The following is a 22,581-nucleotide window of genomic DNA, read 5'->3' on the forward strand; positions in this document are numbered from 1 at the left end:
GCGAGAAACACCGGGGGGGAGGGGGGGGGGGGGAGAGCTTCCAGCCCAAAAATAGGGGGGGGGCGGTTTTGGGATTAATTGAGGAGGAACTTCTCTCAAAGGGCTGTGAATCTGTGGGATTCCCTGCCCAGTGACGCTGTTGAGACTGCCTTAAAAACATTTAACAAGGAAAAGATTTTTAAACAGGAAAGGAATCAAGGTTTATGGTGAACAGGTGGGTGAATGGAGCAGAGTCCATGAAAATCTCAGCCATGATCTTATTGTGTGACAGAACAGGCCTGGGGGGCCAAATGGCCTGCTCCTGCTCCTATTTCTTATGTTCTTATTCCTAAAATGCACTCTGGAGAGGTTTTCAACTGACTACATCTGAGCCAGTGGTGGATGTAAACTCAGCGAGGGCCTATGCTTTCAGGCTGCAAGTAGCAAAGTTGAAACAATAATCAAAGAAACAGTTCAGCCATTTAGAAGATGGAAGATCAAACTTTATTTTGGAACTACTTGCATACAAAGAAAACATATTGCACATCAACCAAAAAGAAACAATTTTTTTTAAAAAAAAGAAAAACTAAAAAGGACAAAAACATTTGTAGTTTGGGATCTCATACACAAGACAGTTCAGAGACAGGAAACCAACCCCCTTCTACAGTCAGAGCCAACCAACTTGTGGCACTATCCAGGTTTCCCCGTTAAACAACCGGAGTGTACGATACAGATCCAAATTGACACCGTAACGCAGTTTCAAATATCCTTCAAACTGTTGAAGATGCACGGTGGGCAAAATCATTTTTAAAAATTTCAACACAGAAACAAAAATTACTTCATTCGTGGTAGCAAACTTGCAGCCTAGACACGCGCACACCTGCAGGGCAGAAAGTCTCACACCGGGCACCTTGCCAACTTTCGAGCATTTGAATAACTTGTTCCTCTTAAATTGCTCTTATTTGCGGGAAACTGGCTGCTACTGCTGACCATCCAGTTACTGCAATGACTCCTGCTCTGGTCCGCTCAACATCAGGCAGGGCCAACTTGTCAAGAAGCCCCCATTGGGTTACAAGGCTGTCACAGACCCTGCGCTGTGATAACCCAGCCCCGTTCCCTACTCCTAAGCAAACCAGGCTGGTTTAGTCACCCCTTAGTCACCCCTCCACCAGAACTCAAGGAGCCTACTGGCTTGGAGTCTGGCTGCTGCCATCAGCAAGGAGCTGGGCGCGCGTGTGCGTGTTTTGTAAATAGAGTCATGAAGTAATTTAAAAGAAAAGAATCATTAATGTTAGATTATTTTTGCCATTATGAAGTCTCATGATCACACGCACTAGCCATCCTCCTGCAGCACAACAGGTAACAAGTATCAAAAACAGCTGCTTGGGCTCAGTGTCATACACTCGCACTGAAGAAATGTGGGCATTAGGGTTAGTGTGATACAAGGCTATAGAGAGTTCGGTTTTTAAATACTGTACAGTGAAAATAAATTAACCTTTTAAATGAAGCTGCTTTGTCCAACCTTCTTGACAATCCTCTCTCCTCTGCAATCTCTGGAGCCTCCTCACTTTTCACTCAGTCCTTCTTCCTGCTCCTCTCTACCTCTTCCTTCCCTTCCAGTGTTTTCTTCTTACATTCGAATCAGCAATGACTGAATCATTTCTGCTTTTATTTATTTTTCTCCCCCCAGTTATACTCGTTTTTTTTTTTTTTTTTTTTTTTTTTTTTTTAAATGATTTTACTAATCAGTGCAAGTAATACAGACTGCATCATTTTATACAGTGTCTCCTTACCAGAAGTGGTTGCATACTCAAGTTTCCTTTTTTTGCGATTTTTTTTTCCCCTGTAGAATTTTAAATGTTTTCTTTTGAAACATACAGCTTTTAAGTAACCGACATCCTTCCTTCACACACTCTACCAGACTCGTTCTGATCTATCCATCTTCAGCTTCTATAACCAAACCTCTTATATTTAAATATATCAGTCACTGACCTGCGCCATCAAAACATCAGAAAACAAAATCCCACAGTTTTCTTTTACACTGTTAGAAGGCACAACATCTTTATTTAAATGGGTTTTTTGTGTTTTTTTTTTGCTTTTTTAAATGTGTAATTTTTTAATTCCTCGAACTTTTTAATTAAATGTCAAAAAACAGATACACAGATATATGTTGAACACCTCCCCTCAAACCTCTGTCCAGTGCTGAGGGTAAGGGGAGGGCAAGTGCTGTGTCGAGTCGGGTATTGGTAAGTAGTAGTTACGTAGTATTCAGGTTTCCTATCTTTGGCAAGCTTTGACAAGCACTATTGAATAAACATGATGCAAGCGGGACTGAGATTCAAGGGTGGAGGCTGTGGCATTTTACGAAACACCGTTGACCACAGCCTGCTGCTTGATGGTGGCACCGGCTCTCCCACACTCCTGGGAGCTGCCCGCTGTCTTGGTGGCGCTGTCGCTCAGACTATTGGTGGGGCCGTTGGGCACGGCACTGGGCTCGTCGCTGGGGTCCACCCGCTCCTGAGGGAGGCCAAGCACAAACACACCATGACTGCATTTCACCCGGCCACGGACGTCTCGGCTCTTCCTACGAGCCTGCGATGCTTCCAAAAAGTCTCCCACTACCTGGGTCAGCCAGATTCCACTCTCTTTTGGGAAAAAAAACTTTCCCTGATTAGCTGGGACATAATATTGCGAAGGGCCATCAACCCACAGCCACAAACTGAACTCTCATGGCCATCCTACAACTCGCCCTTATCATGACAGAAGGGACCTGCACTGCAACAGTACAGGCATCAAAGCTGACATTAGCAGAATCCTCAGTGGAAGTACGTTAGAGGATTAGAACAGTCACAACATTGCCTCAAGAGGTAATGCCACCTTCTAATCAGAGTACGACCCAGAGCTCAAAGAAACCAAAAGGAAAAATGTTTGCATGCAAGGTACTCCAATCCACAATGTATTGCCTCGAGAAGCAATTCTAACGAAGGATCACCGAACCTGAAATATTGTCTCCGACTTCTCTCCACAGATGCTGCCAGACCCAGCTGAGCATTTCCAGTAATTTCTGTTCCCACCTCAAGGAACAGATTCAACGAGAGATAAGAAAAAAGGTTTACAAAATAAATTAAAAAATTGGCAGGGACATGCCAAAAGATAGATGATGGAAACAGTTCTGGGAGCTAGCACAGACGTTGGGCAGTATGGCCGTCTCCTACCCGACAGCATCCAGCTATTTATTCTCCACCTAGCCCAATAAGTGTCATGGCTATGTAACACTGACCACTAAGGCTGTCCCAGTTATTTTCACACTAACATAACTGAGCAGTCAAGGAGGGGGTGGTACTCTCAGCAGAAAACTTACCAGTTGTTTTTCCTTCGGCTCCTGCTCAGGGGCTCCCTCGGTTTGTTCTTTTTGCGAGACGCACTGTCTGCTCTGCGACTCGGCACGAGAAATATAATCGGCCACTGTAACTGAGGTAACAGGCATCTTAGAACGTCAATCACCCACTTCCTGCCAGACTCCACAGCAGCTGGGATTGCTCCTCTTGGAGCAGGAAGGGGCAGGGAAGATTTAGCAAAGCTGTTCAACATTATGTGGGACTTCGGGGAGAAAGAATTTCCAGTGGCAGGAAGGCTGGACACATTGGAGAGAGAAAAAAGGGGAAAAGATGTTTTCAGAGCTTCTGTGAGCTGGAACATGTTGCCTGAAAGGAAGGCGGGTGGGAGCAGATTCAGAAGGAACTGTTCAAAGGGGGGAGATGTGCATGCACAGGGGGATTGAGTGAGGGGCTGGGGGCAGTGGGAATGGCTGGCTCAGCTCAGAGAGCTGGTACCAACACAAAAGGCCCAAGTGGCCTCTTTCTGCACAGGATCAGCGTTTGGTGTGCTAAAGAAGTGGCCAACTTCTCACCTGGCTGCCTGTCTCGGCTCAGGGAACCGTCCAGTCTGTTTCCACGATTGCGGCGCCGCCGGCTCCGGTTCCTTCGGGGAGGTCGCCCCTCGCTTTCGTCTGCACGGCGATGGTGGGCGAAGACAGCGGGGGGTGGGGGAGAAAACAAAATAGTTCAGTTCAATCGCAGCCACGTCCAAAACCCATTTCACCACAAGCACAATGGTTCTAACCTGGCCTCTTGCTCCAAAACACCCATATATGACACACCTTTCCAGGCCTCAGGTCTTCACACCCTCAACTTTTGAATTGGTTTCTCCAGTAAGACTGTCGCCTTCATTATTTAGACACATTTTATTTTCCCCCACTGGCTGTCATCAAATCAGTCAGTAAAACCCGTGTTTCTTCCTTCACTAAAAGTAATTTAATGTTAAAGCCACACTGTCACCTTCAGCTAACAGGAAAAGTGCTTTCAATCACATTGGTTCATCAATGAAAATCTCCACACTTCTATCCAATCCATCAACACAAAGAAAAACAGAATCCCAGAATATCTGAAAATGTTAAAAACACAAAAAGGCCCTCCATACGATTTCAGGCCGACTCTCAACTGCTGTGCTGCTGCTTCTGGGATCTTGGCATGCACAATTTGGCTGCCGGGCGTCCTATGCGACAAGTGACTGCACATCTCTTACCTGGCCCACCTCGTATCGAATTTTAGGAAGGGCACCAAGACCGTAAGGCCTCGAAGGGGAGGGGATTTACCAGGACCAAACCCAGCTCGAGGGGCTTCACATGGAGAATGTGAAAAGGGGATTTAACGGAGGGGGTCGAAAACCGTGAGGGATCCTGCAGTCTTTTTTTTTGCCAGTTGGGTCAGTAACCAGAGGGGCACAGACTGATGGGAATTAAAGAGCCTGTGGGGCAGAGGAGTTATTTTTTTAAAAAATGGTTACAATCTGGAACTTCCTGTCTGAAAGGATAGTGGAAGCAGATTTGAACATTTCTATTCAAAAATAACTGGAAAAATACTTCAAGGGGAAAGCTTTGCTGGGCTATGGGCAAGAATAGAGGGCAAGGGGCTAATTGGATTGTCTTGTAAAAGCATTGAACAGCTTCCTTTTACACGGCCTCATTCTAGGATTCCCACTGGTGAAGAGTTCCTGCACCAGACCCCCAGCCGTCATTCCTCACAGCGAGCAAACTGCCTGGCACACATACCCACACCGTTCTCATTGACAGACGCAGTGTCGGACTCCACAACCCCATCCATCATGGTGGCATCATCATCGGTGCGGCGTCTGCGAGACCTACGGCGCCGGCTCATGTTGGCGTGCGACTCACTGGCATCCGTGTCGCCGGCTTGTTCAGTTTCGGCGTTCTCCAGCAGGCTGTAGGGATTGCTGTCGGGATCCTTCAGCACTGGAACAGGAGCAGGCACACAATGAGAGACGCCGAGCGCCACAGGAGAAAGACGACAAGCCTTTGCTGTTTATTCGCACCTCAAACATTTGCGATTGAAGTTCAGCGCACACCCCAGCCTGAACTTATCCACTGTCCCAGCCCAATGTCACTGCACTGGTTAAATAGAAAAACCTCACTCTCATGCTCCAAGGCAATCTCTGTCCATTCTATCTGTCTGCTTCAAGCAGAAGGTTTTCTGCAGTTTGTATTCGGATTCCAACCTCTTTCCTCTTCAAACCCCATCACCACAGTCTCTGCTCTCAGCTCTCAACTCCTCCTAACAACATATAAAAGCAGCAGCCCTGCAGGATCATGGGGAATAAAATGCAGCAACAGTACTGCATCCTGGAAGTGGCATCTTTTCAGGTGACCTCTTAGATTTATTGCTAAGGTGAGCGAGTGAGAGGTCTAAGCCACTATCTCCCTCAACCAGATGATCTGGATCATCAGCACCTTGCTGTTTATGGGATTATGCTGTGTGTAAGTGGCTACAATTCAAAACCTTCATTGCCTACAAAGTGTGTTGAGATATGCTGTTGGTGGTGCATAGTGCCAAGGAAATGAGAGCTTTCCGTCTGTAAAGACCATTTCACGCCCAACCTGCACTACTCTCAGCGTACAGCTTTTATTGACAACCAGCTTGAAAAGGTCAGAGAGAGCTGTGTCTATAAATGCACCGGGTCTGGTGCTAATTGCAGGCCGTCAGTTAGAAAGGACATCAAGGTTAATGGGTATCTCTCTGTGAGGACCTCTTTATCCACAGGAGTGAGCCCAGGTTCTAAAGGGGGACACCAAATCATTTGACCTCCTCACATCTGCCAAAGTGACTGAAGTATCATGTGATGAACAATCTGAACTGGCTCTACACCCTTTCAAAAATAAAATCATTTACAACATTGAGCCTGAAGAGGCAGTCTATACCAGGGAACAGACTATAGGAACATTCCTTTAGCATAAAGCAGGGTGTTCACAGCCTGTCCTCAAACTCCACTGAGCTTGTTCCAATTCTCTCAACTCCCTTGCTGAAAAGGCTATCACTCACTCCTGATACTTTCAAACTCTTAGCCTCAAGAGCTTTCTAGAAGGGAATGTCCCAGAATATTTCACAGGTACCAGCTGACTGAAACACTGTTCCTTAAGGCTTCGTTTCCTATGACTGCTACCGCTAGGTGAGGCAGAGCAGAAAGAAAGCAGACATCATTCTCGAGTGATGGGAAGCAACTGCCTATCTAGAGATGGCTGTGCAGGATAGAAAGTGAGGCAGCCTGCCCAAGTTGAATAAGCAGCTTTTTTAAAAAAAATTTCCTCCAAGCAGTCTCAGCCAGCACAATCTTCCCACAGCCCTCCCTTCACTCCCAGTTGGTGTAGTATACAGGCTTCTCCCTCCTACCACACTGTTCTCGTTCCAGCTAGACCCCAAAGCCTCTGCCTCACCTCCCTGACCAACCCTACCCCCACTCTTAGCGACAGACTGTTCACAATCAGAAAGGAACAGGCGACATCACAGACAGATCTCCCTGACCCCTCCTCAGTGACACAGTCTGACTTCACTACAGACACAGGGAGATGATATCACTGACTGCATTTACATAGTGGCCAAGTAACACTGTGGATAATTGCTCCAGGTCCGTACAAAAAAAAACTGGTACCCATTGGAGAGCAAGAAATACATCACTGCGACCTCCCAGAAGATAAAGGACAGCAGATACATGGCACCACCCTCATCTGTAGGTATCCAACTCACCCAGCACACTGGCTAGGGACAGAATCAGCATCACTGGGGCAAAATGCTGGTACTCTCTTCCCTACACCATTGATGGGGGTATCCCCACATCTCTGACTCCAGCAGCTCACCACCACCTTTCAAGGGCCACTCAAGGGGCAAACACCAGCCCATGTTCAAGTCAAAACAAAAATGTGTCACACTCAGTGAAAACTTGAACTAGATCCTAGCAGGAGCTTGCTAACCTTCTGCTATGCCCTTCTCCTCAAGAACAGGACGACGCTACTTCACAGTTACCAGCTCAACATACCAGCACTGATCGATGATGTCCCACCTCTGCCTCCTCCACGCCCTCTCCCAGAGGGAGGACCTCCTCGCCCACGGCCTCCAGCTGGCCTCCTCCGGTTAGGATCCGATCCCTGCCTGCGATCCCGATCCTCGTCGGCCTGGCCCAACGACCAGTCACTCAGCTCGTCCCTGCGCTCTGATTCGGTCTCGGAAGCATTGGAGAAGTCGGAGTTGTTGTCTGCAGGGAGGACAGGTTGGAGGTTAATGGAGTGTGCTTTGCGGCGCACTTTAAGCTGGTCAAGTATCAGATAGACAAACAAACAGAAACTGCTGGTGAAACTCCGGTCTGGCAGCACATGTGGAAAGAAAGCAGTGTTAACGTTTCTTCTGAAGAATCACCTAGATTCCAGCAGGGCAGCAAGGGAACGGTGTAACGGTATCGAGGCTCACAGGCCATGGTTTGGAATGACAAACATGTAGCTGATGGAGCAGAGGGCAGGGAGGAAGCACAGTGCAAGGAAGGCAAGAAGGGAAACAGAAGACAATGAATTACAAGTTATCAATGGATTCAGTGACTGCAAAAACTCATTTCTTTAGAGCCCTGGAGGGGGCAAAGGTGTCCCAAGGGATCTCTCGGGAGTGGGAGGTGGAAATCTGGTATAAGGACACAATGGGGCAGGGAATCAAACACTCAGTGGAGGCAAACTTTAACACAAAAAGGAAGAGAAACAAGGGCTCTGACAGAATTCCAGAGACTAGGAAGGAAGCAGCTGGGACACATGGCTGTCAGGGCTGGGTACAATTAAAATGAAGAGCTTGTGATCGTGAGGGATTCCTGCTGCACATCATGGTTTATTTTTGAAGGTGAATTAGAGACTGTACTTTCAAAGGACGTGTTTTGCCCTAAACAGTGCCACCAAGTTACAGATAGGTACCTCGCCTTCCTCGTCCTCGGCCGCTGTAGGATCTCGAGCTGTGGATGGAAGAGGCAGTGCTGTCATCTGTCATGTAGCCACGCTCCTTGTCTGCACGCGTGGACAGTGGACGGTATCCCATGCCAATCTGTCGGAGTTGTTCGTCTATCTGCAGCCTCTCCAATCGCAGCTGCTCTACCTCCTGCAGACAAAGGGACACAGCAAGCCCACACCAGGTTTTCCGGTGGTATAAGCAAGCGAGAACAAATTAAACAAGTAGGCACAAGGTTTGCACACCCTCATCCCACAATTCCTACCCTGTGAAGGCCAGGATCACTCACACAGTCCCATGTTACCAGTTGTTGTGCCCAGTCATTCTTCCATTGTCTCAAAGTGTAAACAACTTTGCCTCAAAACCCTGGTCATGATCACTGATCTCATTATGAGAATGCATTTCACAACATTCAAGGAGTTAGTAAGAACTGCTGATGCTGGAGTAAGAGATAACACAGTGGAGCTGGAGGAACACAGCAGGCCAGGCAGCATCAGAGGAGCAGGAAAGCTGACGGATCAGGTCGGGACCCTTCTTCAGAAACGATTTCTGAAGAAGGGTCCAGACCCGAAACATCAGCTTTCCTGCTCGGCCTGCTGTGTTCCTCCAGCTCCACACTTATCACAACATTCTCAAAGAGTTTTCCTGTCAATTAATACTTTAGAACTACTGTAATGCAGGAAATGAGACAGCTAGTTAGCACACAACAGGCTAGTTTAGTTGCTGCTTGTGGAATAATTACTGTCTTGGTACATTTAGCAGGCCCCAGGCCCCTGAGAGAACACGCTGCAGGACCTTTTACATCCACTTGAGGGGACAGATGATTTATTTAATACCTCATCTGAAAGACAGCACATCGCTCTCAGTACTGCAGCAGGAGTGCTAACCTGGATTTACAGTGTTCAACTCTCTGCAGTGGGACTCAGACTCAACTGTGATACAGTACAGTACCTCCCACGAAGCCAACGGATACAGATCAAAAGTGGGATTCTAACATTGCTACCTCCTAGCTCCCTCCATCCCTCAACACCACTTGTATTGTGATGATACTGATCCCTCTTCACTGCCTCCTGAGTGGGCCCACTGTTCCTGAAGCATCTTGATTTAGTACAAATTGGGGGCAGAAATTCTGAAGTACTGCATCCAGTTCTAGTCGCCCTGTTGTAGAAAAGATATTAAGCTGGACATTTACTATAATGCTGCTGGGAATGGAGGATCTGAATTATAAGGAGAGGCTGGATAGGCGGAGACTTTTTCCTCTGGAGTATAGGAGACTGAGAGGTGACCTTATAGAAGCTTATAAGATCATGAGGCGTATAGATAAAATGAATGGCAAATGCCTTTTCCCAAGGATGGTGGTGGTGGGGGGTTGATTTAAAAACTGGGGGAAATTTTTTTTTAGGAGAAAGGAGAAAGAGTTTTAAAAAAAGGACACGATCGGCAATTTTTTTCCCCATTTTAGAATGGTTTGTGTATCGAATAAACTTCCAGGGGAAGTGGAAGATGTAGCACAGTTATGTTTGAAAGACATTTGGATAGGAAAGGTTTGGAGGGATATGGGCCAGGAGCAGGCAGGTGGGACCAGTTTAGTTTGGGAACATGGTCAGCATGGGCTGGCTGGACCAAAGGTTCTGTTTCGGCATGTTTGACAATTCCTTCTGGATGGCAGGAACTGAATTTGTTCAATTCCCAGGGATCATGCAAATGCTTCAAAACCATTCTTCCCAAAATGAATGGATCAGGGGGAGTGAACAGCTTCTGAATTGAAACTATTGGTCTTTTTACCCAAGAAATATACAGCACCACTCAACCCAATATCAAACTCAGTCGGTACTACACAAAGCGTACGGTGATTGTGACCACACTGTTAATCATTGACCACCCCACCCCCCCCAACCAAGGAATCACATGGCAAAGCGACTTGATGCAATTTCTTTGATTTTTGTCAGTGTCATAAGCTACAAAGATGCACAATTCAACGATTGCTGTTAGTCAGGAACACTGACAAGCTGCAGACACAGAGGGGAACATTGTAATCTGGTTAATGGGAGGCTGCTGTTTAATGGTATGGCCTGCTGGGGGCACAGCTGCCTTTCTGACAGCCAAGAGCACTCCAAGGTGTTTCCAGAATTCAGTGTAGTGCACGTGTTGATACAAAACAAAACCAGATAGCTGCAGCAATATAACGAGCTGCCACTGAACACTCTGGGACAGATCCACAAAAAGGGCTTACAACATTGTACATGGACAGCACAGTACCGCTCCAAACTTAGTGGGGGAGCCTCTTCCACTGCTGATCTGAGTGATTTCTTGCCACTTTTCCAAAGATACTCAGTGTCAGGATTATTTAATAAAATTGGCGGTACACTGATTTTGTTCATTCTCTCCCGAAAAGAGAAGCCTCATGTTTATTTCTGGTGCACGAGTTGGGGGAGGGGGAGGTGGTTTAGATAAACAATGAAAGTCATTCAGAATCAGTTAACAGCGGTAACAAAAATCCCCACATTTCAGAGGAAGACAGTGGAAGGAGAATGTTTAGAATTTCTGACTGAAGTTTAAATTGATTGAAAAAAATGCGACTGCTGCTCATTGCTCCTATTATGGAGAGGTCCACACGCCTGATAACACCTTCTGAGAAGTGCGGGCTCACATCTGCTGGGCACACGCCTGTATGAGCTGCAAACACTGTCCAATCCAATCCTGCCAGAAATCCACAAAGGCATGCTTACCAGAGGTTTATCGAGAATCTGTAGATTTCTCTTGCAGTGGTCACCCTCCCCCAGCCAGCCAGGGAGCCACCACTATCCTCGGATTAGCTAGTTATAAACTGCCCCATTTAGACTTTGCAGCATACCAGGCTATTGACTAAAGACTCAAAACAACAGTAAAAGAAAATCTGCAAGTGAGGGGGAAATCAGAAACAGAACAAAGTGGGAATGCACAGAATCCAGAGAGGCTGCTGGAACACAATCGACACTTTCAGATGCTGACTGATCCATGGATTTTCACCCGAGGGGCTCCCATGGTTCTCTTGCTGAAAGTCAGAGCTGCCAGCTGAAGTGGGTGGAACCTTTCCCATGGTCCTAGGCAATAGCTAGAGCCCCAAACCATCCCACAGAAAGGGGTGGGGAGATTTGCCTGGTCATTACCGTATTGCTGTTTGTGGGATCTTACCATGCACAAGTTGGCTGCCACATTTATGATGTTACAACAGTGATTATACACTTTCAAAAAGCACTTCACTAGCTGTAAAGGACAATAGGTCATCCCAGGATGAAGGAAGGTGCTGTAGAAATATAGTTTGTTTCACATTTGGTGTTGAATTTCAATTCAGACAACTAGGGTCCAACCTTTTACCACATTTTTGACTGTGCTACATCCAAACATTATTGATGAAACAACCCCAGATGTCACACGGGCAAGTGGCCCATTCAAAACACAGCAATGGGGGTGGTCGAAGGAGTTTGAACCATCAGCAGCTTGAGCCGCAGAAGCGGCTGGAAGTCAAAAGGAATAAATATTACAACATTATAGGCAGCAACAGGAGGTGACATACCTGCAGGTTAGTGTCGCTGAGCTAGGGAGTCTGCTGTTTCACAGCGGGTGTGGGGACAGGAATGCAACATCCTAAACAGAGCCACATAATGCAGCTCCCCCTCCCGAGGGGACCAACACCAAATCAGAGACTACAGCTCCACTGGGAGCATTGCCAGAGGTCATGACACTGTTGTATTTAGACATGCAAGTGATGAGCACGGAGAAATCATTCCTGGGGCCATGCAAATACCAGATATTTAGTTATCAAATATCACAAGAACAGAGGCCGGGGACGGCTTATGGAAGGACGAAGAGATGTAAATTAGTCTGTCGACCACCTGCACTCAACCAACATATCTTCAAGATCTAATACACACTTGGGCACTCTGTCGGGTTTGTGTACTGCTCATTCACTGCTGTCCTGCTCCAGGCCATTTGTGGAGTTTAGTGTTAGGCACTTATTGTAGAACCAAACCACTCCCACTTGTACATAAGCCCTCAAGTATGAGGAATATGCATACTAGATACAATTATACAAGCCATTCAACCTATCATGAGCGTACCAGTCCATAGCCTCACACACCCCCTCTCCTGTTTCCTGAATCCCTAGTGCATTTTCCCCTTTGAAGTATTTACCCAAGTCTCTCTTGAAACCGTGCAGACAGTATTTCAGATCACAACTCAGTACAAGATAACTCAACTATATACTCTTGTTTTGCCTATCTGTATTCATGGTTAATCAGCATTCTTGTAGTGGAAAATAGTTTCTCTATTTACTGAGCTCCTCGATCAATTCTCCAGTTTCTATATCAGGGCGTACTGCTGTAACATTGCAATTGATGGAGAGACGACACATGCACCTTGTTAATGTATTTTAGAAAGAAAAGACAGTGAAGCTTCCAGGTCTCGGGCAGAAACCCTGGACCATACTAGAGTCTTACTCACTACCTGCTTCCACTCCCCCAACCCATTCCCAAATTCTGCCCAACAGTGAGTAAAGAAGCAACAACTTGTCAAATGGTTTAACAATTACCGTCAGATAGGACAGGTGATACTCCAGCAGCACTTGAGCATTCACTAGATTCTCCTTGGTGCCAACAAATGTGAAAGGAACCATACCCTGCAAGACAGGAGGAAACACTGTAAAGCAGATGAGTCATTGTCTACTGCTGCCGGATGTTCAGCAAGTTCCAGAGTCTAACTGGGGGAAAGAGCTCAGGGTTTGGGTGGTCAATATGCTGACCTGCAGTCACCAGGGATCACACTACTGGCTCAGGAAGTACATTTTTCATACCATGTCAATCCACAGAGAAGTCACACCAGGGTCACCTGAAAGCATCTCCGCGAACATGCAGTTTGGATCTCTAGAGCATGCCCACATCAGGAATGCATAGCTGAAAAGCCACGGACAGACTTGGGAGGATTCTGGGACTTCTGGAGTGCCATGATCCCTTGGGGAAACCGCTGGATAATAGGAATCTTGTTCCACATAGTAGAAATCCAGGGTTACTTTACACTGTGGTTTGAGGGTACACTAGGCAAGTCACTGGCTGGGAATCTGGTCCTCAAGAAACCTTCATGATTAAGGTCACCTTATTGTTCAAAGCAGAGAGGATATTCACATAGCAACATTCCCACTGGAACCCAACAGGGATGACACTGAAGCACTGACCTCCTCCCTGGGCAGTCTCTTGTCATTGTCTCCTTCAATCCGAACCCTCACCACACCAGACTTGTCCACAATCTCCTGAATTACTTTCCCATTCTTGCCAATCACTTTGCCTGTATTGCAAGGAGACAGGAACAAGTATCAGCTGGTTACAAGTTACTATTTAAAAAGGTAAAACCCTAAGCTATTAAATAGCTTTTGTTTTGTTAAAATACCTGGTACTCTGAATCCACTGCTGGCTTGACGGGAGGAAGGACTCTGCCATTTCTCAGTATTAAACCAGAGGGTTGTGTCTAGACTGGCAGAGTTAGCAGGGCAATCGTCTTACCGCAAATATCGAGCATTAATCAAGAGTGAAGTTCCACTGCCACTAAACTCTCAGTCAGCCCACACATCCGGGTTTAAGGGCAAACAAGACATTAGTACAGCTGCAGACAAACACTGACTGAGTCAGCAGACAAAACTGGCAGATGGAGAGAGTTCAGTGTGAGGAACTATGAACCCACCTTAAACCTAAGAGCGAATGAGGAGATTCTTTCGTGGAATACGCGGGCTGGGGTTGGGGAGAAGAGGAGGCAGACCTCTAGGGTGCCCCAAGTAGAGATCAAAGCCAGTGGACAAGCATCCAAATAAAATTACTGAAACATTGACCTTTATCTCAAGGTGAAATAAATACAAAGACAGGGTGAAATGTTACACATAGCTCTGGGTAGGCACTGTCTGGAGAAACTCGTCAACATGGCAGATGATGGCGATGTAACCCAATTAGTAATGCAGAGGTTTAGGCTAACAGGCACATCGGTTCGAATCCTACCACAGCAGATGGTTAGGCAGCTGATAGTTAGAAAAACCCAGCTGGTTTAAGAAATCTGCTGTCCTTACCTAGTCTACAAACCCACAGCAATGTAGTTAATTCTCAACTGCCCTCTGGAATGGCTGAGTAGACCAAGGGCAATTATAGGTGGGTAATAAATGCTGGCTTTGTCAGCGATGCCCATATCACATGAAATAGTTAAAAACCACTGAAATCAGTCTGGGCGACACTTTGGGTGGGATACGTGGGCCATGGAAGGAGGACCTAATGGGGGCATTAGAGCTGATCTGAAAGAAGTTAATAGACTAAATAACACTAGGATATAGCAGCTGAATTAGACCAAGGGGCCCATCAAGTCTGCTCTGCCATTCGATTAGGGCTGATGTTTCTCAACCCCATTCTCCTGTCTTCACTGTAACCTTTGATCTCCTTACTCGAACTTTGTTTCAAATATACTCAATGACTTGGTCAATATATCCAAGAACGTGTTTCTCATAAGTAAACTAAGATTGTGTTAATAGGCAACACGGCCTCACAAAGCGTTGTGGAAGATAGCTGAAACCCTGCTGCTTGGACCCTTCGTTGTTCAAAATGTACCCAGATCAATGTTCACAGCACGACGGTGGGAGCAACTCATGACAGACTGGAAACAGAAATAGGAATTCTCTGGTTTGTTTGGCTGAATGCTATATCTGATGCTGTCTTCCCTCAATAACCCAGGAGTATCCAATGGTTTGGAGCAGGATTCTAGACCACATCACAATCACTGAAGTAGGAAGACAGAAACAGCAATAGGCCATTTTACCATAGATGAACAATAAACTACATTTACCTGCTATTGTTATATATCCCTTCCTTATGAAAACCTATTGTCTTTGGTCTGGAAAAGTACAAACTATCCAGCAGTCGGTTTTAGGAGCGAGTTCCAGACTTGCACTACCTTGTGTCATCTGGGAAAGAGAGTTTCCTGGTTTTATACCTATCATACAGAGGGAAGTTACTTTGGCTGATGCCAAGGTGGGGAGATGGTGATGGCAGCAGAACCTTAAAATTCCAGTCAGGTTGTTCAGGGGATGACAGGAAGCATAGCTGCACAGAAGGAGGCTGGAGGAGCTGAAGACAGTCTTTCCCTTATGGCATGAATCAATGCCAAGGTGTCATAAGGAAGAATATGACAAGCAATGGGTAGCACGATAGCTCAGTGGTTAGCACTGCTGCCTCCCTGCCAGGGGCCCGGGTTCGATTCCACCCTCGGGCGACTGTGCCAACGCCACACTTTCTCCGTGTCTGCTTGGGTTTCCACTGGGTCCTCCAGTTGCCTCCCACAGTCCAAAAGATGCACAGGTTAGGGTGAATTGGCCATGCTAAAGTTGTCCTATAGGGTCCAGGGATGTGCAGATTAGGTGCATTTGCCATGGGAAATACAGGAATAGGAAAAGGGGAAGTGGGTCTGGGTAGAATGCTGTTTGGAAGGTTGGTGTGCATGCAACGGGCTGAATGGCCTGCTTCCACGGAACAGAAAACAGATGCCAACGAAGGCAGTGGTGTAATTCTGATCCTTACCCGTCTGGCTTCCTGCAATTCCTTGTACACTGAAGTGATCACAACTGTGCAAACCTTTTATTATTCACTAACCTAATTCCCTCAAGTGGCTGTCTATAACTACGTAATAGATTCAGTTGTATAGCCATCACAATTCACTACCTGCTATCAATTCTTCAATAAACTGTTTGTGCACACACAGCTCAAATGGTAAAAGGCAGAGCTGCAGGCTACTGCTGCTGAGTATAGGTGGTACCAGGGACAACACTCACCAACCAAGCTTCGTGGCACTTGGACGGAGTTCTCAGAGAATTCCAGGTAACCCCGAGCCTGTTTTACTGCTTCTGGTGTCTGGAGGAGGAAGGAAAAAAGAAGAAAAAAAAAAAAAAAAAAACACAATTTATCTAACTGCAAATATAAAAACTGGACTTCCTCCCAACTGACCCAACACCTTCCATCAACTTGCTGGTGTTTAAGAGTTGGAGAATGAAGCACTTACCGGCCAGTCTGGATTTGCCCCACTTCTGGTGAACAGGAAACCTTGGCAACTTCCGGCATTGCTGGCTGCTGATCAGTGCCGTAGCTTTACTGGAACAGCTTAACTGAAAAGGAGCTTGCTTTGGAGCATGGGTTTCAGCACCACAACCAGGATCCACTGGCCTTGCTGTACCCAGTCCACTCAGCTATTCAGTCTCTCTCATGTGGCTGAAGACTGTCAGCTGTGATGGTGGGATCTCCATAAAAGGGTCTCTCATTCTCATCTCAGGCTCAACATGGCTGCTTCAGCCTGGCATGCTCATGCACTTGGCTTCTCCATTAGGGGATGGAGAGGTTTGAGCTTAACCATCCACAATTGTAGAGCTTTGGATCTGATTCATCCTTGATCCGGCTCTGTCTATGGCATGCTGTTTCTGCTGTTCGGTGTCCATATCAAATCACTCCACTGGTTTGGCACCTCGCCTAGTACTGCCTTGTTATGCTTTCTCTAGTCCTCATGGAACCAGGACTGGTCAAGACACTTGATGGTAGGGTGAGGATATCAACCCATGGAGGTTCCATGTTTGAGAGATATTAAGCCTGTAGTTGCCTGCTTTGTCTTTCTCTCCTTGTTGACTAAAGGAGTTAGTGTCGCTGTTTTCAGAACCAGATGAAAAGGTGGTGTGGAGAGAAGAATCAAAGAACCACGTGCTGGTCATTTCCTACCAATTAAGGTCACGGTCAGATGGCAAAACAGATCAACAAATTGGGAAGAGGCCTAGTAGTGTCCACTTTCCACCTGGTAACCACGTACTCATCAGCCGAGGCAGGGCAGGTGGTTTCCTAACCCACGTTTGACCTGATGCTACGAGTGTGAAGTCAAAACGTTGGCAATAAGACGTGATTTAAAGAGAAGGACTGTCACAAACATACAAATCAGGTCATCAGCCCCTTGGGCTTGCTCTGCCACTACGATCTTGTTCATCTGGTTACTTCACATTCTCAACGGCCCCTGAAACCTTCCTCAGCCTTCAGTCTTGAGGCAGGGAGCTCCAAAAAGCAATCACTTGCTTTTTAAAAAAAGAATCCCTAGTTCAAGATTCTCTCACAAGGAGGAAGCATCCTCACTACACCTACCAAGGCCCCTCAGTGTCTAGTGCTCCAATCAAGTCACTTCTTACTTGAAGCTACAACAGATACAAGGCCACTCTGACTGCTGCCTGAGCAGTCTGTGGGAATAGGACCTCAGGTTTCAAGTTAGAGGTGGACAGGGTCAGAGAGACTGGGGTTACCTTTATGATGTTAGAGTCTGAGATAGAGTGGTCTGTTTGGTTTTATTATACCTTTTTGGAACAGGATCATACAATGAGTAACTTGCTTAGCCATGTTGAAGGGCAATTTGGAGGATTCAGCCATATTGTTGTGCTATGGGGCCACACACAGGTGGTCAGACCCATTAGGACAGATAATTTCCTTCTCCAAAGAACCTGGGTGAACCAGATGGGCATTTTTCCCGACTCTGCAGTAGTTTCAGACTCGCTGCGACCAAGACTAGATTTTTATTCAAGGTATATTCAAATTATCAACCTAAAACTAGTCACTTGTGTTTGAAGTGACACTGGAGACAAACATTATGCAGGATGCCAATGGATTAGCAACCAGCCAGATACCTAATATCATTCATAAAACACTGTTCAGGCCTCAGTCATTGGACTGTAGAAACAAGGTATGGTGGGGTGGGGGCACAAGGGTAAGATCAAAACCATGAAAACCACAAACTTTTGATCAGGGTCTAGACAACCCCTTTCTAGTGGCAGTTGAGAGTAAGGAACCAGACAAAAGACAGTGAAGGCAATTTGTAAAGGATTCACAGAAAAAAAAGACAACAGTTATGGCACAGAACACACCAGCTAAAGAATCCATGTGTAATAAACTTTTTCCAGATTTCAGCTGGAAGCTACAGGAAAATATTTAGGTTTATGGAGAAAGACCAGAAAATGCCATTAATTAGATAGCTCTAAAGAACTAAGTCAGAAGAAATAGGCCATTCAGCTTATTGAGTCTGCCCTGTTATTCATGGAGATCACAGCTGATCTGAATTCTCAACTCCACTTCCCTTCTTTTCCCCAGAACCCTTAATGATTAAAAGAAATCCCATCGTCTCAAATATACTTAAATACCCAGCCCTCTGCAGTAAAGAATTCCACAGATTCCTCATGACAGTCTTTCTATATCTGGGATCAGCTTAGTGAATCTTGTGTGGGACTGCCTCCACAGGCAATTTATCATTCCTTAGATAAGGGGGCCCAAAACTGTTCCAGCTGTGGTCTGGCCAGCAGACTTATGAAGTTTGAGAAATCCCCTTGCATTATATTCCAATCTTTTTGGAATAACGGCCAACATTCCATTTGCTTTCCTTATTATCTGCTGAGTTTGGATGTCATGGACACCTTTGAGTGTCATGGACAAGAACTTCCAAATTCCTATGTAGCCTTCTGCAGTATTTCTCCATTTAATAAAAATCTGGCAGAACAAATTGCCTCCTGTGCCACATTTACCAAAATCAATTACAAACTGTATGTATAATCACACTGAATGCATCAATACGTATTTTGTGTTTAGACTTTATTTCAAACAACATCACAAGCAATGCTTTATTTTCCTCCGAATAATCAAGTGAAGAAAGCAAAAACCCTGTGACAAGAATCAGGTTATAACTGACGCAGTCCTCCTGCCTCTCACCTCTCCATATATTCGGAATGTACATGTGTCCTCATCCAGTTCAATTGCTGTCACCCCAGGTACCTTTCTGGCCTGCTGAATGTTGGCACCGTGTGTTCCAATCGCAAGCCCCATCAGATCCTCCCGGACACGGAACTCCTCCTGGAAAGCAGCTGCCAGCTGCTTGGTGGTCTGCAGGATTGTCAGAAGGGTTGGGGGAAAACAATACATGCATTAGCCGACAATGGCCCAACATCACGCCTAGTCCAAAGACAGCAAACTGAAAATCCCTCAACACTTTTGTTCTTTCTGCTTCCTCTGCCCATGAGCTGCCTCCAAAAGTAGAAGGGTTTTAACAGCACTGCCCAATCCATATTATTTAGCCTTTAAAGCAGCCCCAAAATCCTGGGAAACAAACTCTTGGAGGCAACTTGAGAGCCACCTGCGTGCACTCATGCACAAGTTAAGCCCTACATGAATTCTGCCAGGAGTTCAGGAAACGGGTTCTTTAAATAGACAAATTAGTGTACTTGTCTCATTTGAAGGTAAATCCTTAATAAAACACTGGAAGCTCTCTTAATATCAGTGGCAGCAGAGATTCAAGCTTCATAAGGACTTTTCCCAACCCTGCACCAAGCCTTCATTGTATACATTGAGAGATCTAACATTAAGGAAAGATTTGGGATTGCTATCCTCAATATATTTTGCTCAAATAGATCTAAACTCAAGAGTGTCTGACTGATAGCTGCTAGATGTCAGTCATTCACAAAAAAGTAAATATTGGATACTGGTGAATGACAGGGTGGGGGAATTCAAAACCAGGGGGCATTTTTTAAAACAGTGAGAGGAGAAAGATTTAAAAAGGATGAGGGGCAAATTTTTTTTCTGTTCAAAACAGTGGCTTGAATGTGGAATGAACTGCCGGAGGAAGTGGTGGATGCAGGTACAGTTAAACATTTAAAAGACGTTTGGATCAGTACATGAATAGGAAAGGTCTGGAGGAATATGGGCCAAATGCAGGCAGGTGGAAGCAGTTTTGTTTGTGAACATGGTCAGTGTGGACTAGTTGGACCGAAGCGTCTGTCTCCGTGCTGTATGACGCCAGGGGTCAAAGGCAGCAAGTAGACGGTTTGTTGTTACACATTCCCAATCATTGTGCATGCGCGAGCCCGCATTTAATTTTGGTTGCAGACTGAGGGGGGTGGGAAGGTGATGGGATTTGAACAGCCAGCTTATTAGTCCAGTACCCCATACCCACACAGCTGACCTGAAACAACATCAAGGTGCAGCATGTGCTTGCAGCCTCCGACCCACTCCCTCTCCTCTGCTATCCTCACTCACCTCAAGGTGTTTAGTTGCCTCCTCGTTTCGGGACATCAGCATCAGTTTGGTACGAATACTGCGGAAGTGCATATCACTCAGCAAGCCCGCCCGTTTCACAGTTGACTCATTAATAGACTGGAACAAAGAAAAACCATTACTCTCAACTCCTTTGAGATTTAAGAGCTGCAACTGCACATTTTAGGTTTCCCTCTTATGGCTGCTGAACTTGTTCAAGGTTAATAACCCAAGAGAGTGACAAAATATCTTTCATCACGACTCACCACTGCACTCTGATTTTAATTACTTCACTCTGTGCGCCCCCCGCAGCCCCACCCCACCAAAGACTTTCCCTTCCATTCTCTCCTCGCCACTCACTTCCTTGGGCTCTGCACTGGCACAAAAACCTGCTAAATCTCTGGCTCATCTACTGAACTCTCTAATGCTTGTTTATGGCTGTTTTATTCCAGATCACCGGAATCTGCAGGATTTCCCACATCTCCCTAGTTAACAGGTTTGGCAAAAAAAAAATCAGAGAATGCTGCAACTCTGCAATAGGACACAAGTCAGTGAACCATTCATCATCTTTAACTTATATCCCACTAAGCCCCTGTTAAATGTGCCGTGCCTTATGTAACTTTGCTGAGTATTAGGGAGTCTGGTAGGCTGTTATGGCACAGCAGTAGTGTCCTTACCCCTGGGCCAGAAGATCTAGGTTCAAGATCCATCTACTCAGGAAGGGTGCCTGAGCAGGTTGACCAAAACACCCATCATGGGACTAGTACACAAAGGGAATTTTGAGTATTGCTTTGTGCTGTGGTTGGCTTCCCGTTGCATGACCTAACCAACAACATTTGCAGCAGCCTTTCCAGTCCTCCCATTCATGTCCCGTGTTTTCAGTGGGAAGTACCCTGGTCTACATACAGACTGGATAAACTTCAGCAGATAATGCTGGTCAAAAGAAATCCATCATCCACAGCAAGACACGAGCAAGGATGGATTCAGGCTACACCCTGCAAGTTAGGCGCTGAATGGACAGATTGGCCTGGCAACGCATGCTTTGATGTTAGTTTTAGTTCTTACCAGGAGTACCAGCTCGCCGGTGCTGTGGTTGTACACGATGGAGTGGGCTCCGACAGCTTTCTTGAAATCCTTGTGAGCATTCTCATTTGCACAGCTGCAGAAAGGAAGCACATTTTTGTTTGGGGTAGGGTCGTGAGAAAACAGAAGGAAGAATATACAGAAGAAAACACACCCAGCGTCTTTCACAATTTCAGGATGCCCAAAGCTCTTTACAGACGGTGAAACACTTTTGAAGTATAGCATTATGATAGATGGAGCGTAGCGTCACAATCATCCCACGACATCACTGCTCAACGAAATGTACTTAACTCCCAAGGTGGCCAATTAAATACCACACATCAGATTTTAAATGCAAGAGAGATCGAGGATTCTTTAATAAAGATTAGTTTATCAAATTAAAACTTACTCAATGATGAATAATTGATGAACGTAATAGGTGGGATCAGATTGAAAATTTACAGATGGAGATTAATAGAGGAATGTTGAGTATAGGAACTGGATAATGGAACAAAGACAGGTAGATAGAATTAAGATCAGCTATGAATGAAACCTGACGGATATTTTAAAAGGCATCCTGCCCTGATAATTAAGAGTTGTTGGGCTTAACCAGCAAATACAACAAAACAAGACTCACGCCTCTTTAAGGTCCTCTGGCACTGGGATGGTGTGTTTGTGGAACATGGTCTTGGTGGCAGTCTTGTTAGGATTGACAGGGCGAAGCCTCTCCATGGTGACTATTTCGTTATATGTGGCATCGCAAGCAGCGTATTCTATCACGTAAAACTGAAACAATAAAAGTAGCAATCTGTACCTAGACTCAATAATCCGATAGGATCGGTCTCAGATATTCCATACTAATTAGTTTTACTTCAGATAAGACAACACTTTAATGATATTGGAGCAACTAAGTTTGGAGGTACACGCTTGTAATGTCTTAATTTGGTAAAATGAGACACTGACTAGTCAGCCAATGCCAAGAAATGGACCAGAACACGAACACACACACACACACACACACACACACACACACACACACACACAGTTGAAATCAGCAGTGTGCATACATATTCTTTTGGTCTGCAAATAGGTCCCAGTATTGCTAGGACTAG

General features: G+C 45.8%; 1 protein-coding gene across 3 annotated transcripts; it reads right to left on the reverse strand.

The window, feature by feature from the left end:
• Window positions 1-460: 460 nt before the first annotated feature.
• Window positions 461-22,251, reverse strand: LOC109937789 (fragile X mental retardation syndrome-related protein 1 homolog B-like). Of its 3 annotated transcripts, none has more exons than XM_048620161.1 (13): window positions 22,107-22,251; window positions 21,473-21,566; window positions 20,411-20,527; window positions 19,091-19,261; window positions 16,144-16,222; window positions 13,519-13,628; window positions 12,880-12,966; window positions 8,279-8,459; window positions 7,390-7,581; window positions 5,090-5,290; window positions 3,890-3,988; window positions 3,341-3,450; window positions 461-2,496 (listed from the first exon to the last, which is right to left on the reverse strand). In XM_048620161.1, exons 1-13 carry the CDS (start codon window positions 22,199-22,201, stop codon window positions 2,341-2,343), a joined length of 1,692 nt encoding a protein of 563 aa, XP_048476118.1. In that variant the 5' UTR covers window positions 22,202-22,251; the 3' UTR covers window positions 461-2,340. The 3 variants fall into 3 exon arrangements, with proteins under 3 accessions (XP_048476118.1, XP_048476115.1, XP_048476119.1); XM_048620158.1 differs by having other exon boundaries at window positions 3,341-3,444; window positions 7,366-7,581; XM_048620162.1 differs by lacking the exon at window positions 461-2,496 and adding an exon at window positions 2,545-2,624 and having other exon boundaries at window positions 7,366-7,581.
• Between the last annotated feature and the right edge of the window lie 330 nt (window positions 22,252-22,581).

The sequence above is a fragment of the Rhincodon typus genome, chromosome 45 (genome assembly GCF_021869965.1).
Source record: "Rhincodon typus isolate 14 chromosome 45, sRhiTyp1.1, whole genome shotgun sequence".
Lineage (NCBI taxonomy): Eukaryota > Metazoa > Chordata > Chondrichthyes > Orectolobiformes > Rhincodontidae > Rhincodon > Rhincodon typus.

What these genes read in the sequence shown, in the direction of transcription:
- LOC109937789 (XM_048620158.1), bottom strand. Translation starts at nt 22,201, where the DNA reads ATGGAGAGGCTTCGCCCTGTCAATCCTAACAAGACTGCCACCAAGACC. An exon ending in ATCACCTGTCCTATCTGACG is followed by an intron (nt 8,460 to 12,879) that starts GTAATTGTTAAA and finishes CTTTGTCTGCAG; the next exon opens with GAGGTAGAGCAGCTGCGATT. An exon ending in GAGCCGAGACAGGCAGCCAG is followed by an intron (nt 3,445 to 3,889) that starts GTGAGAAGTTGG and finishes CCTCAGTTACAG; the next exon opens with TGGCCGATTATATTTCTCGT.